The following is a 15,138-nucleotide window of genomic DNA, read 5'->3' as shown; positions in this document are numbered from 1 at the left end:
ATATAAAAGCAGTGACTCGCTCCTGTAGGTTCATGCTCTACAAAATCCTCACACAGGAAGAGGCGCAGGTCCTAATCTCCCGTCTGGACTACTGCAATTCGCTGCCAGTTGGGCTCCCCGCTTGTGCCATCAAACCCCTGCAACTTATCCAGAACGCCGCAGCCCGCCTGGTGTTCAACCTTCCCAAGTTGTCCCATGTCACCCCGCTCCTCCGCACACTCCACTGGCTTCCAGTCGAAGCTCGAATCCACTACAAGACCAGCAAGAGGAACTGCCCCTCCCTACCTTCAGCCTATGCTCAAACCCTACAGCCCAACCCGAGTACTCCGTTCTGCCACCTCTGGTCTCTTGGCCCTCCCACCCCTACAGGACAAGGAAGATCCTAGTCAAAGCTCTTCTCTGTCCTGGCACCCCAATGGTGGAACCAGCTTCCCCCTGAAGCAAGAACAGCAGAGTCCCTGCCCATCTTGCTCTATTCTCCCAATTTACCACCTTTATTGACAATGTTTCGATCCAACACAGCAATCCCATCCCCAAATATATACATTTCACCCCACATGATCATTATGCACATGATGCACTGTGGGTGTGGATACATTACAAAATATGGCTATACAAAAACAAATATTACTTAAATCATACTTAGGATCATGTATACAAATTCCCAGTTGCCCATTATTTTGGCTACAATAGCTAAGAAGAGAGCTCAATGACTATGAAAGAGGGGTCTCAAAGGAGCATAGGGGGTTTAAAGGGTTTGTGTGTGTGTGTGTGTGTGTGTGTGTGTGTGTGTGTGTGTGTGTGTGTGTGTGTGTGTGTGTGTGTGTGTGTGTGTGTGTGTCTCAGTCACCAAATCTCAACCCAATTGAACACTTATGGGAGATTCTGGAGTGGAGCCTGAGACAGCGTTTTCCACCACCATCAACAAAACATCAAATTATGGAATTTGTCGTAGAAGAATGGCGTCGCATACCTCCAATAGTGTTCCAGACACTTGTAGGATCTATGCCAAGGCGCATTGAAGCTTTTCTGGCTATTATGTTGGTGTTTACCTGTTTGTATAGCTGTATACATAAAGAGATGGAAAGGGGGTGTGCTCTCCATCACAAGCAGGAGATTACAGTGAGGGAGGGGATGAGAGTTGTTGCTTTATATTCCTTCCTCCCTCCTTACCTCCCTCCTTTCCTCCCCCTTCATTCTATGGAAAGGCCTTCAGTTATAGTATGTCATGCAAAGTTACTACAGACAGACATGGCTGTTTCCTTGGTCTCCGTCCCAAATAGCAGTATGTACTCTATATAGGGCACTAATTTTGACAAGGGCCCATAGGGAAAACGGCCATTTGGGAAGCACCCTTGGTGTCACTGTAATACCAAGCCCACCACTCTTAGTCCCTACACCAGGATTGTGTTTTGCCTCCCCCCCCCACCATACACACAAGTCCCACACACACACACATTTACACACTCTATCCATCCCTCAGCACACTTTTCCATCTGGAGGAGAAAACCTCTCCCTGCTGTTTGCCTTTAGATTATATTTCTCTTCCGGACTCCCTCCATCCATCTCCTGAAATCCCACTTTCATGACAAACAATAAGACACACACTCACTCCATCACCCTCCAAACTGCTATACTGTCTTAACACACACTCACTCCATCACCCTCCATACTGCTATACTGTCTTAACACACACTCACTCCATCACCCTCCATACTGCTATACTGTCTTAACACACACTCACTCCATCACCCTCCATACTGCTATACTGTCTTAACACACACTCACTCCATCACCCTCCAAACTGCTATACTGTCTTAACACACACTCATTCCATCACCCTCCATACTGCTATACTGTCTTAACACACACTCACTAAATCACCCTCCATACTGTCTTAACACACACTCACTAAATCACCCTCCATACTGCTATACTGTCTTAACACACACTCACTCCCTCACCCTCCATACTGCTATACTATCTTAACACACACTCACTCCATCACCCTCCATACTGCTATACTGTCTTAACACACACTCACTAAATCACCCTCCATACTGTCTTAACACACACTCACTAAATCACCCTCCATACTGCTATACTGTCTTAACACACACTCACTCCCTCACCCTCCATACTGCTATACTGTCTTAACACACACTCACTCCATCACCCTCCATACTGCTATACTGTCTTAACACACACTCACTCCATCACCCTCCATACTGCTATACTGTCTTAACACACACTCACTCCATCACCCTCCATACTGCTATACTGTCTTAACACACACTCACTCCATCACCCTCCATACTGCTATACTGTCTTAACACACACTCACTCCCTCACCCTCCATACTGCTATACTGTCTTAACACACACTCACTCCATCACCCTCCATACTGTCTTAACAGAGAGAGAGAGCGAGAGAGAGAGCGAGAGCGAGAGAGAGAGCGAGAGAGCGAGAGAGAGCGAGAGAGAGCGAGAGAGAGAGAGAGAGAGGAGAGGGGAGGGGAGGGGAAAGGAGGTGGGAAAGAGATGGCAACTCCTAAAACCACAAGGAGGTTTTTTGCTTATTGTACATTCCAGTGTGTGCGTGTGTGTGTGTGTGTGTGTGTGTGTGTGTGTGTGTGTGTGTGTGTGTGTGTGCGTGCGTGTGTGCGTGCGTGTGTGCATATGCGTGTGCGTGCGCGTGCATGTGTCCGCATATATGTGACTGCATTAACTTGATTGTCACCATCTCCGTGATGCATTCAGATTAACACTGCTCAGCCACACACACACCACCACCACTTTCTGATTAAAAGATCTCGTCAGGGCTGTATGTGATCACCAGGAAACTCACTGACAGCTTATGAATCAATTCATAATGAACACATTTGGTCTCTTTCTCATAATGACAGGCCGTGTTTCTCCTAATAGCTTTAGTCGCATTGATTTATTTAAAACATACCATTATATCACATCTAGAACGTTAGAGCTCATCTATGCAGGTTTAAAATTCCATTAGTGCCGATGCAAAATGCACACACAATGCGCTTCATCCAACACGCAATACAAACCGCTTGTACTCCGTCCTAACCTGTATTGAAATGCATCACGCGTTGAGTACTTGAAGTACAGCTGCAACACTGGTTTCACAATGTCAGCAGGATATCAGTAGTTGTATTGTCACCACTATGGCTGCAAATGTCGTACTAAAGAGAACGAATTAGGTGGCGTCTGAGCGTTGATAGCACAGTTACAGTGTGTTAGTAATGTGATGTACGGATGCAGGCATCTTTAAACCAAACAAGGCCAGACAGAGGCAGCACGGGCTGTCATAATACCAGTGCTTATTTCACTAGATCAAGATGCTACGCTGGGACAAAAGGGTGTGTGTACTTTAACTGGTTGTGTGTGTGTGTGTGTGTGTGTGTGTGTGCGTGTGTGTGTGTGCAACCAAAGCACTTCTTTATTTTGCCAATTCAAAAATCCACCTAGACAATGACTGAGTGACTGATGACTGATACTGACAGACTCATTGACAGACTGACAGGTTTAGGGTTAAAGGTTACTCACCGGTCTTCTCTGTCTTGTCTCTGTGTGGTTTGACCAGTTCCTGACCAGGCAGACATGGGCACGGTCCCTCACACTTCAGAGCGATGCTCTTCCCTGATGTGCACGCCTGGAACTCCAGCTTACACTACAAAACACAGAGAGTCATGGGTAGTGGAGTCTTTCTTCACGGAGAGGCAGATGAGGTAGGCAAGTCTCCCTTGAGGTAACGTTGGACATTCAGCTCAGATGAACAGATGTGGCCATTCAGAAGCTATGTAAACACACCTTTACACACAACACAGATGCTACTGGCGTTCAATCCTGGCTCGTGTGTTAGAGCATAGCCATGTTCTCAATATAACAGCAGAGTACAGTAATCAGGTCATGAATAAATGGAAATAGCCTTTAAATGCACTAAAACAATATCCCTGAAATAATGAACCTTCTCGAATGGATTGTAAAGACTTTTTTCTGTCAAAATAAAATCCAATTTTCCCTCTGAGGGTCTGCAAGAGATACACACACACACACACACACACACACACACACACACACACACACACACACACACACACACACACACACACACACACACACACACACACACACACACACACACACACACACACACACACACACACAGTCTCTCTCCTCTCAGCTCTCCCGTTGACACTTTCAATTTCACACATTCCAATTTAAATCCATCACCTCCTCCCTGACAGTTCTTAGATAGCGGCACTAATGTCGCCTAATGCAATTTGTTGACAAAGGTACGCCACTCTCCCGTTCTACACATATTGAATTATCTGTCCAGAGGGAGGAGAGGAAGCCTATGAAATATTCCCCAGAAAATTCAATTTGCTGCCATTTCCAGGCTAGTCAAACACTGTCTTGTGTCAGTACTGAGAACATTCCGGAATATCTCTCTCGCTCTCTCTGTGTACGGCTTTGATATGTTTTAAATGATGTACAAATGCAGAAAAGAACCAGAAAATTAGGGAGGTAAAAGGAGAGGGGCAAGTACAGAGAACAGTAGAGGGAAAAGGAAGGAGGGAGAGAGCGATAGGGAGACGAAGGAATACTATATTTGTCTCTATTTCTGTATCCTTACACTCTAATGACACAGTATTAGAGAGAATTAGGGAACATAAAAGCGAGACACAAAGAGAGAGAGAAGATGAGACAGAGAAAGAGAGAGTACATGATTGTTCCACAGTGAGTGGAGGGGGCTGAGAAATTCAGACTGAAGCACTACTCATCCATAGGGTTTAGGAGAGAGGGAGATGAGCAGAGAGAGAGAGGGAGAGAGGGATGAGAAGTGGAGAGAGTTAGGAGAGAGGAGCAATGTAAAGGGCTTTACTCTGCAAGCTACAGTCTCTCTCCAGAGATGAAAGCATCCTTCTGATAATGGGATCTGGAGTGTGTGTGTGTGTGTGTGTGTGTGTGTGTGTGTGTGTGTGTGTGTGTGTGTGTGTGTGTGTGTGTGTGTGTGTGTGTGTGTTTGTGTGTATGCAAATGCATGTGAGAATCCAACATCATTTCACACTTTATAAGAGCACTACACTATAAGAGCCAGATTCTTAGCCCAGGCGCTAACCGTTATATTGCTGTTCGTCTCAGTAGGGGCAACATCACTCTAGCAGCTAACTGAGGCCACACATTTATCCAGACCACTGAAGCCAGAGGGAGCAGGTAAAGGGAGAAGAGAGAGGGACACCACTGCCACCCCTTTCCCCCTCCCCTCCTTCGCTCTCTGATGGAGAGTGACACCCCAATCCCCCTCTCCACCTCTGAAGTGGATGAGGCAAAGGGGAGTGGGGGCGGGTGTGTGTGTGTGTGTGTGTGTGTGTGCTAACGACAGAACCCCCATGAGAAGAGGACTGATTGATCTCTGTGAATCTATGAGGCAGAGGATCGCATCCCTCAGTGGTAACGCAGGCCAGATTAGATTGTGTGTGTGTGTGTGCATGCGTGCGTGCGTGTATGTGTGTCTGTGGTTACAGAGTGGTATTTAGCTATTAAAAGGGCTTCAATTCTATGGGCATTTTATCTCAGTAAAGGTGACAGAGGGGGTGAGGTGGAGGGATGGGGGAGCAAAGGAGGGATAATTGGGGAGCGAAAGAGAGGGAAGAAGTGAACGAGACCGAGGGAGAAGAGAGGAGAAGAGGGAGAGGTTGTTTTTCTCTAGCCGAAGGACTCTGGAATCAAATGGCATCGGCAGACACAGTTCATCCTCTGCGTCATCCATCACGGCTGACGCGGGCATTTACGGAGCGTCGCCATTCCAAAGCTCTTTCTCTGTGTGTGTGTGTGTGTGTGTGTGTGTGTGTGTGTGTGTGTGTGTGTGTGTGTGTGTGTGTGTGTGTGTGTGTGTGTGTGTGTGTGGGTGGGTGGGTGTTGGGTGTGTGTGTGTGTGTGTGTGGGTGGGTGTGTGGTGTGTGTGTGTGTGTGTGTGTGTGTGTGTGTGTGTGTGTGTGTGTGTGTGTGTGTGTGGGTGGGGTGTGTGTGTGTGTGTGTGTGTGTGTGTGTGTGTGTGTGTGTGTGTGTGTGTGTGGGGGTGTGTGTGGGGGGGTGTGTGTGTGTGGGTGTGGGGTGTGTGTGTGTGTGTGTGTGTGTGTGTGTGGGGGTGTGTGTGTGTGTGGGGAGGAGAGAAGAAGGGGGGATAGGGGTAGGGAGGCTGGCGTGATGAGAGCATGATGAAGGGTGGATAACCTTTTTCCCCATTCTCAGATGATTTTGGCTGAGCTAACGTTTCACCTTGCTGTCATGTTATAGCTTCACAGATGGTGCAAAGATTGTCACTGTCAGCCTGCTACATGCTACAAACAAAACAGGGAAAGACCATGATGCTGGTAGATCTGTGACTATAAATGAGCAGCCAAACAAGAGAGATTAAAGAAAGAGAGAACGAGGGAGAGAGAGAAGAAGATGGGTTGGGTTGGTATGCGTCTCACCTTGGAGGAGTAGGTGTGGCCGTCAGAGCCGCACACGGGGCTGGGGTGGATGACAGGGCACGTCCCACACTTCCCATGGGCCCCTGCTCCTGCCCAGTGTTTGTGGGCCAATCTTTCTTTTCTGGGTTTCACACTAAAGAGAGAGAGAGAGGGGGGTGGGCAGTGAGAGACGCGCGCATAATGCAATATGATAGCATATTACTCAAAGATAAGCGAACAGATTTGATTGTTCATTTCTATTCGACTCAGTATCTCGATTCCAAATGTCTGCGAGCACTGTGGTAAGAGACACAGGAGGTTGAACAAAATTGCAGGCGTTTCCAATGACAACAGTGGATGTTAAAGGTCCAATGCAGCTGTTTTATTCACAATAACAAATCATTTCTGGGTAACAATTATGTACCTTACTGGGATTGTTATAAATTAAAATGGTTAATAAAAAAAAGACACAAAAATAGCTTCTTAGCAAAGAGTAATTTCTCAAGGAAGAATTCTGCTAGGACTGTCTGGGAGTGGTCTGCGTGGGGAGGGGAAAACTGAATAGCTGCTATTGGCAGAGAGGTTTAGAACTCTTTTATCATGAACTAATAGTCTGAGTCGATCTTCACGTAAGGAACTCCCCACGCCCACATATTGGGGAAAACCACATTCTTTCCAATTGAGCCCCATTGTAAAAGAGGCGTCAACAAACAAAAAATTGCAGTCAATTTTTTGTTAGATAGAAATAACAAAACATGCAGAAATGCTGCTGTGCTGTTCAATGTACATGAACCAGGTCAAACATCCCGACCTACGGTTGGCAATGCTCCCACGTAGGGAAATAAGGACGGCTGCGAGAAGAGCCCTGTGGCTTCAGGCTATTCAGCGTAGGAGAGTGGGTCATGTGGGGAACCAGTGTCCAAGCAGGCAGCAACATGTAGTTGTGTGTGTGGAAAACATTTCATCACAGGTAAGAAAGACATTTAACTTGTTTAGTATAGTCCGTTTGTAACTCCACTCACATCTATATAGTCCGTTTGTAACTCCACTCACATCTATATAGTCCGTTTTAATTTCACTCACATCTATATAGTCCGTTTGTAACTCCACTCACATCTATATAGTCCGTTTGTAACTCCACTCACATCTATGTAGTCCGTTTGTAACTCCACTCACATCTATGTAGTCCATTTGTTTGTGTTGTTGGTCTTGGCTAGCTTAATGTTCCCGGTAGCTAGCTAGCTAGCACTGACTCATGTGGCTGCCAGCGCCGTCATGAAAAGGGGCATGAGGGAAGCCCTACAATAGTATGTTTTTCTAAGTAGTGAGAACGGTAGGGAGCAGGCAGTGTTGAAAAACAAGCAGACAACAAGAACATAGCTTTTGAAAGAGGTCAAGTTTTTGCTGTGAGACAATGGGGTAACCTAGTTAACCACTGGTTGTTTTCCCCATAGGTGGGCTGGGCCACGACGTTCTATCTAATACCGACTGGGACGATTTAGCGCATGGTGATTTTCAGGCTGTCTTTTCAAACAGCTCTCTACACTAATAAGGCATTATCATAATGTTCACAATCTCACAGTATTATTCATACCTCAGTGTGGTATTATATAAGAACACAGCGAAATCACGTTTTTTGACTGAACTAGGCCTTTGAACTCAATTTCATTGGATATTGCTTGTTTCTACAACTTTAATTGCATCCAAATTGCATTCAAAATGCACATTGTAGAAGTCAAATTGCGCACAGTTGCATTGCTCCCAATCAAAGTTGTCTATTCAGTAGATAAACAAGTCTGCCAACTACACTTCTTGTTCCAAATGGTCCAAAACAAGTAGAATAATAACAGCATGTCTAATCACTCCAATCTAATTGTCTTCGTACCAAGATGGTGCCCGAGGGGTCCATTACTGCTGTAACTCAAACCAAATGATGTACTGTACATCCATGTTTCAGTCTCTCTCTCTCTCTCTCTCTCTCTCTCTCTCTCTCTCCTTGTGGATAGTAGTGTGTGTGTGTGTGTGTGTGTGCGTGCGTGCGTGCGTGCGTGTGCGTGTGCGTGTGCGCGCGCCAGGGTAATGAAGGCCCTGGTCCACCAGGGCTTTTCTATAACGAGCGTAATTACATTGGATAAAATCTTCCAGCAGTCTTCTCGTTAAGTGCTCCGCCCCCCCTCCCTCACCCAGCCTGTCTGTCGACACATCACCCTCCTCTACAACAACACCAGAGGTGTGAAGATAGAGAATGTAAACCCTTCACTGAAATGAATCTGACAGCTGGGATGTACGGCGAACGTCAATACACCGACTTGAGAATGAATAGAGTGCCGGTGTCAGAGTGGGGGTAAGGGGTAAATCTGTCACACATCTCTGGCTGTGAAACGGGCACATTCCCGTCCAGGTCTGGGGCAGCATGGTGCGGTGCGGATCGGCAGGCAGACACCTCCTTGATGCCTATAATTATCCAACTCCCCAGCTGTGACAAAAACACTATAATCACAGATTAGACATGCCACGCACTGCCAATACCTACTAGTGAATAAAAAAGCAATTATGTCTCATAATACTGTGTAATATAAAACGCTGATGAGGCTGATCAAAATCTCCTAAAGATGTCCCCCCTCATCCTCATCCTCCTCCTCCCCTTTCCCTCCTCCTTCCTCCCTCCTTTTCATAGATAACCCTGAAAGCCGAGGAGAGCTGTGTGTGTGTGAGTGTGCGTGTGTGGGTGTGTTGAAGCGTGTGCTTCCTCTAGTCAGGGTATCCATGTCTGGGTGGATAACACATACGCGTGGCGAGGGAGAGAAGGATCGCTGTCAGATAGCTGTGTGTCCAACACGCCTGTGTTTGTTCATGCGTGTGGTCTCTGTGTTACGTGTCGGGGTGTGATAGAATGGTGTGCGCGTACGTGTGTGGGAAGAGGGGAGGGCATTAGGCTCACGGACCACCCCCGGAGGCCCCGCTGTGAAACTCTCCCCCTCTTCTTTACCCAGCAGACATCATTCTGACTGACTGACCACAGAGCACAAGGAGGGAGAGAGGGAGAGCGAGAGCAAGAGCAAGAGAGAGAGAAAGAGAGAAGGAGAGAATGGAGAGAGAGAGCGAAAGCGCGAGAAAGCAAAATGAAGAGGGAGGGAGAATAAAGAGAGAGAAGGGAATAATCCTTCTTTTCCTCCTATCTCGTTGTCTCTCTCTGTCCATCGGTTTCTCTTCATTTGCCTGCCTCCTTAGTGCTCTCTGTCCAGCTCTCTCAAATCGCGGCAGGGTCTCTCTCCATCTCATTGGCCTCCTGGTGATAGTGTGTGCGGCCGTTCGTGTGTGTGTGTGTGTGGGGGGGGTGCAGTTCAGCTGTGTTTCCCTTGACACATTTCACACACACACACACACACACACACACACACACACACACACACACACACACACACACACACACACACACACACACACACACACACACACACACACACACACACACACACACACACACACACACACACACACAAATGATTAGGACATGTGAACACTTTAACTAAAGTTCCAGCTGGGTATTTGATCTGTGCATGCGCTATGACAAGGATAGCCTTCCTCGTTGGCGAAAATGAAGTGAGTTTGGAAAATCCCAAAGTGTGCATCTTTGAAACAGCTTTCACATACAAACTTTATGTGTCTGAACTCGGAATCAAATAGGTTTCCCAAAGATTATACGATTCCTGTGATACAGTACAACGTTTATTTTGATTGCCGATTTTACGCGTCTTTCAAAGTCCCATCAGGTAGCCCGATTATCCAGGCTACCATATAAACCGGATTGTAAGGGAAATCATTCTTCTTGCAAAGCATGTCAACATTTCAATCTAACTATTATATTAAGCAGAGTATTCGCAATAATTAAATGCATGTAAATGTACACAGGTTATTTTTCTGATATATTCAGCTTGAAACTGGATCAGCAGAGCAGTGGTAGCTACAGAAGATGTGCTTGGGGCCCTCCAGTGACAAGTCTCTGTTCTGCTCTTCTCTGCGCCTGTACACCCAGAGGCGCCAGTAATTATGAGTAACAAGCACTTACTCCCTATTAACGGCCATTGCATAATTGATATTTGTTTGTATTAAACTGAAGATGGGAGAGAGGCACCGGGATCAAGTGTTGAGGGGGGCCCCACGCCTCCCCCTTCTTTCTCTCCCCCACAGAGATCCAATATGTAATTATATGCTCCCCCCCTTTCCGCCCCCTCCTCCTCCCCCTTCTTCCTGTTCTCTCTGTCAATCAAACGCCACCTCAGTGGACAAGAGCAGTAATAGAAGCTGGGGTAATGCCATGCAGAGTGCATACCTCCACGGACTTCAATGGCTGCAGAGAGAGGCTAGGACACGGTGATTGCACATGATTTGCACTTAGGAAGCAGGTGGGTGGTGTGGCTAATACCAGGCCAGGGTATAGTGTAGGTTACTAAATTATATACATCATCCAAGCCATAAAGCTAAAGAAAGGCATTCGAGTTTGAGCTTTTCTTTTCATTTCCAGCTCATTGTAGAGGAAAAAGGACTAATGGTGTGCTTTATGAGAGTCTTACCTGTGTCTAGGCTGCTTGTGGTTGGTGTTGGTGCAGATGGCTGTCTGGTAGTCGTGGCTGAAACACACCTTGTGAGGAGGGCAGCGCACCTTCAGACACGGGTCTTTAGTGGCGTCCGGAGCTACATGGAGAGAGAGAAGGGACAAAATTCATCACTAAATGATTAAATCATGACCTACCATTAGCAGTACAAATGCAAAGTTCATCAAGACAAGTATGCTCATATCCAAGGGGGGACAAAAATGCAATTTTAGGATGTGGCTGGGGCATGCCCCCCCCCCCCTCCCGATTCCCAGTGAAAGTTGCGCCCCAGCTCATATCAGACTAGTATCAGTCCAGAGAGAATATGGATTCTAGGAACAAAGAGAGAAGAGAGGGGGCAGAGAAGAGAGTCTATTCACGACCGAGAAATATCTTTCAATCATTCAGACACAGAGACAAAGGAAAGGAGTCCGATGAAAAAACCTGAGTGCCATATCAGTGTCACACAACTACACGCACACCGCCTTCTTTCGCAGTGCTTTGACAAATGTCCGCCCTCGCCATTCAGAAATAAGCATTTCTGTCAATGCCAGCAACCATAAAATAGAGGGGAGAGAAGGGGAGCGAGGGAGATGGGGGGGAAGAGAAAGCAAGGGAGAGGGTGTGTGCCTGTAGGGGGCTTATAGCAGTGGCCTGGCCCCTAAACGCTCCAGGATCTCAAACATATAAAACAGTGACAGTTGAACCCTAAATCCTCCTCCCTGATCTGAAACTGAAACCTATGTATTTAACCTGCACCTTCAGCCATTCCAACATTCAGCAATCTCACAGCTGAGAATACACATTGCATTAAGATAAGTAATACCCATACAGAGAGTGAGAGACATGGATGTAGCTAGAGATTTTGGAGTGCGACCATTCTGGACCTGCCTCATCAGAACTCTGTGCAAGCGAGTAGTATAGCCCTGTCTGCGTTCACATCAATCTCCCTAGCAACATTATCTCCATGGCTGCGAGACACAGGTGGCTGGCGTCCAAGGTGACGAAGATCAAAGACACACATTGGCTCTGAGTGTTCGGTCACTTCACTCTACGGTTACTACACACATCCACCCACAGGGGATGGAGAGAAAAGGAATAAAGAAAGTGGGAGAGGGGGAGGAAGAAAGAGAGAGATGAGGGTGCTGTAAAGGAGGGAAATATGTAGGACTGTGGGGCGGAGCTGTTACCATTACTCAGTTCTTCTGATTCCATATATTCACTAGGGAGGAGAGGAGAGGAGAAGGAGAGGAGAGAAGAGGAGGAGGAGAGGAGGAGGAGAGAAGAGGAGGAGGAGAGGAGAGGAGGAGGAGAGAAGAGGAGGAGGAGAGGAGAAGGAGAGGAGAGAAGAGGAGAGGAGGAGGAGAGGAGGAGGTACAGAGAGGAAAGATGACCAACAGTCATGCTTTGATTCTAATGGGCATTACCTGCCTGTCTAACAGCTCCAGTCTCATCAGTGTGACAGAACATAACAATATGCAGTGCCTTCGGAAAGTATTCAGACCCCTTGACTTTTTACACATTGTTATGTTACAGACTTATTCTAAAATGGATTGAATAAAAAAATCCTCAGCAATCAACACACACAACCCCATAATGACAAAGTGAAAACAGGGTTGTAGAAATTTTTAGCACATTTATTACAAATAAAAAACTGAAATACCTTATTTGCTATGAGACTCGAAATTGAGGTCAGGTGCATCCTGTTTCCATTGATCATCATTGAGATGTTTGTACAACTTGATTGGAGTCCACCTGTTGTGAATTCAATTGATTGGACATGATTTGGAAAGGCACACACCTATCTATGTAAAGGTTCCACAGCTGACAGTGCATGTCAGAGCAAAAACCAAGCCATAAGGTCGAAGGAATTGTCCGTAGAGCTCCAAGACAGGATTGTGTCGAGTCACAGATATGGGGAAGGTTCCAAAACATTTCTGAGGCATTGAAGGTCCCCAAGAACACAGTGGCCTCCATCATTCTTAAATGGAAGAAGTTTGAAACCACCAAGACTCTTCCTAGAGCTGGTCGCCCAGCCAAACTGAGCAATCTGGGGAGAAGGGCCTTGGTCAGGGAGGTGACCAAGAACCCGATAGTCACTTTGACAGAGTTCTAGAGCAGTGATTCTCAAGGGTCACGGGAAGATTTTAAGGGGTCGGGAGGGAGACTTGAATAATATAATATATATATACATACATACATACATACATACACATATATATAGTTGAAGTCGGAAGGTAACATACACCATAGCCAAATACATTTAAACTCAGTTTTTCACAATTCCTGACATTTAATCCTAGTAAAAATTCCCTGTCTTAGGTCAGTTAGGATAGTAGAGAGAATGAGTTATTTCAGCTTTTATTTATTTAATCACATTCCCAGTGGGTCAGAAGTTTACATACACTCAATTGGTAGCATTGCCTTTAAATTGTTTAATTGGGTCAAACGTTTCAGGTAGCCTTCCACAAGCTTCCCACAATAAGTTGGGTGAATTTTGGCCCATTCCTCCTGACAGAGCTGGTGTAACTGAATCAGGTTTGTAGGCCTCCTTGCTCGCACACACTTTTCAGTTCTGGCAACAAGTTTTCTTTAGGATTGAGGTCAGGGCTTGGTTATGGCCACTCCAATACCTTGACTTTGTTGTCCTTAAGCCATTTTGTCACAACGTTGGAAGTATGCTTGGGGTCATTGTCCATTTGGAAGACCCATTTGAGACCAAGCTTTAACTTCCTGACTGATGTCTTAAGATGTTGCTTCAATATATCCACATTATTTTCCTACCTCATGATGCCATCTATTTTGTGAAGTGCACCAGTCCCTCCTGCAGCAAAGCACCCCCACAACATGATACTGCCACCCCTGTGCTTCATGGTTGGGATGGTGTTCTTCGGTTTGCAAGCCTCCCCTTTTTCCTCCAAACATAACGATGGTCATTATGGCCAAACAGTTCTATTTTTGTTTCATCAGACCAGAGGACATTTCTCCAAAAAGTATGATCTTTGTCCCTATGTGCAGTTGCAAACCGTAGTCTGCCTTTTTTTATGGCGGTTTTTGAGCAGTGGCTTCTTCCTTGCTGAGCGGCCTTTCAGGTTATGTCGATATAGGACTCGTTTTACTGAATGAACCAGACTTGTGGAGGTCTCCATTTTTTTCTGAGGTCTTGGCTGATTTCTTTTGATTTTCCCATGATGTCAAGTGAAGAGGCACTGAGTTTGAAGGTAGGACCTTGAAATACATCCACAGGTAAACCTGTAATTGACTCAAATGATGTTAATTAGCCTATCAGAAGCTTCTAAAGCCATGACATAATTTTCTTGAATTTTCCCAGCTGTTTGAAGGCACAGTCAATTTAGTGTATGTAAACTTCTGAACCACTGGAATTGTGATACAGTGAATTATAAGTGAAATAATCTGTCTGTAAAGAATTGTTTGAAAAATTACTTGTGTCATGCACAAAGTAGCCCTAACCGACTTGCCAAAACTATAGTTTGTTAACAAGAAATTTGTGGAATAGTTGAAAAACGAGTTTTAATGACTCCAACCTAAGTGTATGTAAACTTCCGACTTCAACTGTATAAACATACATACACTACCATTCAAAAGTTTCGGGTCACTTAGAAATGTCTTTGTTTTTGAAAGAAAAGCACATTTTCTTTGCCCATTAAAATAACATAAAATTCACCCAACTTATTGTGGGAAGCTTGTGGAAGGCTTGACCCAAGTTAAACAATTTAAAGGCAATGCTACCAAATACTAATTGAGTGTATGTAAACGTCTGACCCACTGGGAATGTGATGAAAGAAATAAAAGCTGAAATAAATCATTCTCTCTACTATTATTCTGACATTTCACATTCTTAAAATAAAGTGGTGATCCAAACTGACCTAAGACGGGGAATTTTTACTAGGATTAAATGTCAGGAATTGTGAAAAACTGAGTTTAAATGTATTTGGCTAAGGTGTATGTAAACTTCCGACTTCAACTGTATATAACATTAAAACATTTGAAAGGTAACTGCTGCACTGATTATTGTTGCTGACTTTACACGAGCAGTGCGTCAGCATT

The 15,138-nt window shown here is 45.5% G+C and overlaps 1 protein-coding gene across 2 annotated transcripts in view; it reads right to left on the bottom strand.

Annotated features, from left to right (window-relative positions):
- The window catches only part of LOC106604788 (testican-1), a 248,527-nt gene that overhangs the window by 46,026 nt on the left and 187,363 nt on the right, over positions 1–15,138 (bottom strand). For both annotated transcript variants that reach the window (XM_014199822.2, XM_014199823.2), the window contains 3 exons: positions 11,050–11,170; positions 6,497–6,629; positions 3,564–3,687 (listed from right to left, as the gene is read on the bottom strand). In XM_014199822.2, the coding sequence (XP_014055297.1) occupies positions 3,564–3,687; positions 6,497–6,629; positions 11,050–11,170 (378 nt within the window). The remainder of the gene's footprint in view (positions 1–3,563; positions 3,688–6,496; positions 6,630–11,049; positions 11,171–15,138) is intronic.

This window comes from Salmo salar, chromosome ssa05 (assembly GCF_905237065.1).
Source record: "Salmo salar chromosome ssa05, Ssal_v3.1, whole genome shotgun sequence".
Lineage (NCBI taxonomy): Eukaryota > Metazoa > Chordata > Actinopteri > Salmoniformes > Salmonidae > Salmo > Salmo salar.
The sequence above is the reverse complement of the archived record's forward strand: the minus strand, read 5'-3'. Positions and strand labels throughout refer to the sequence as shown.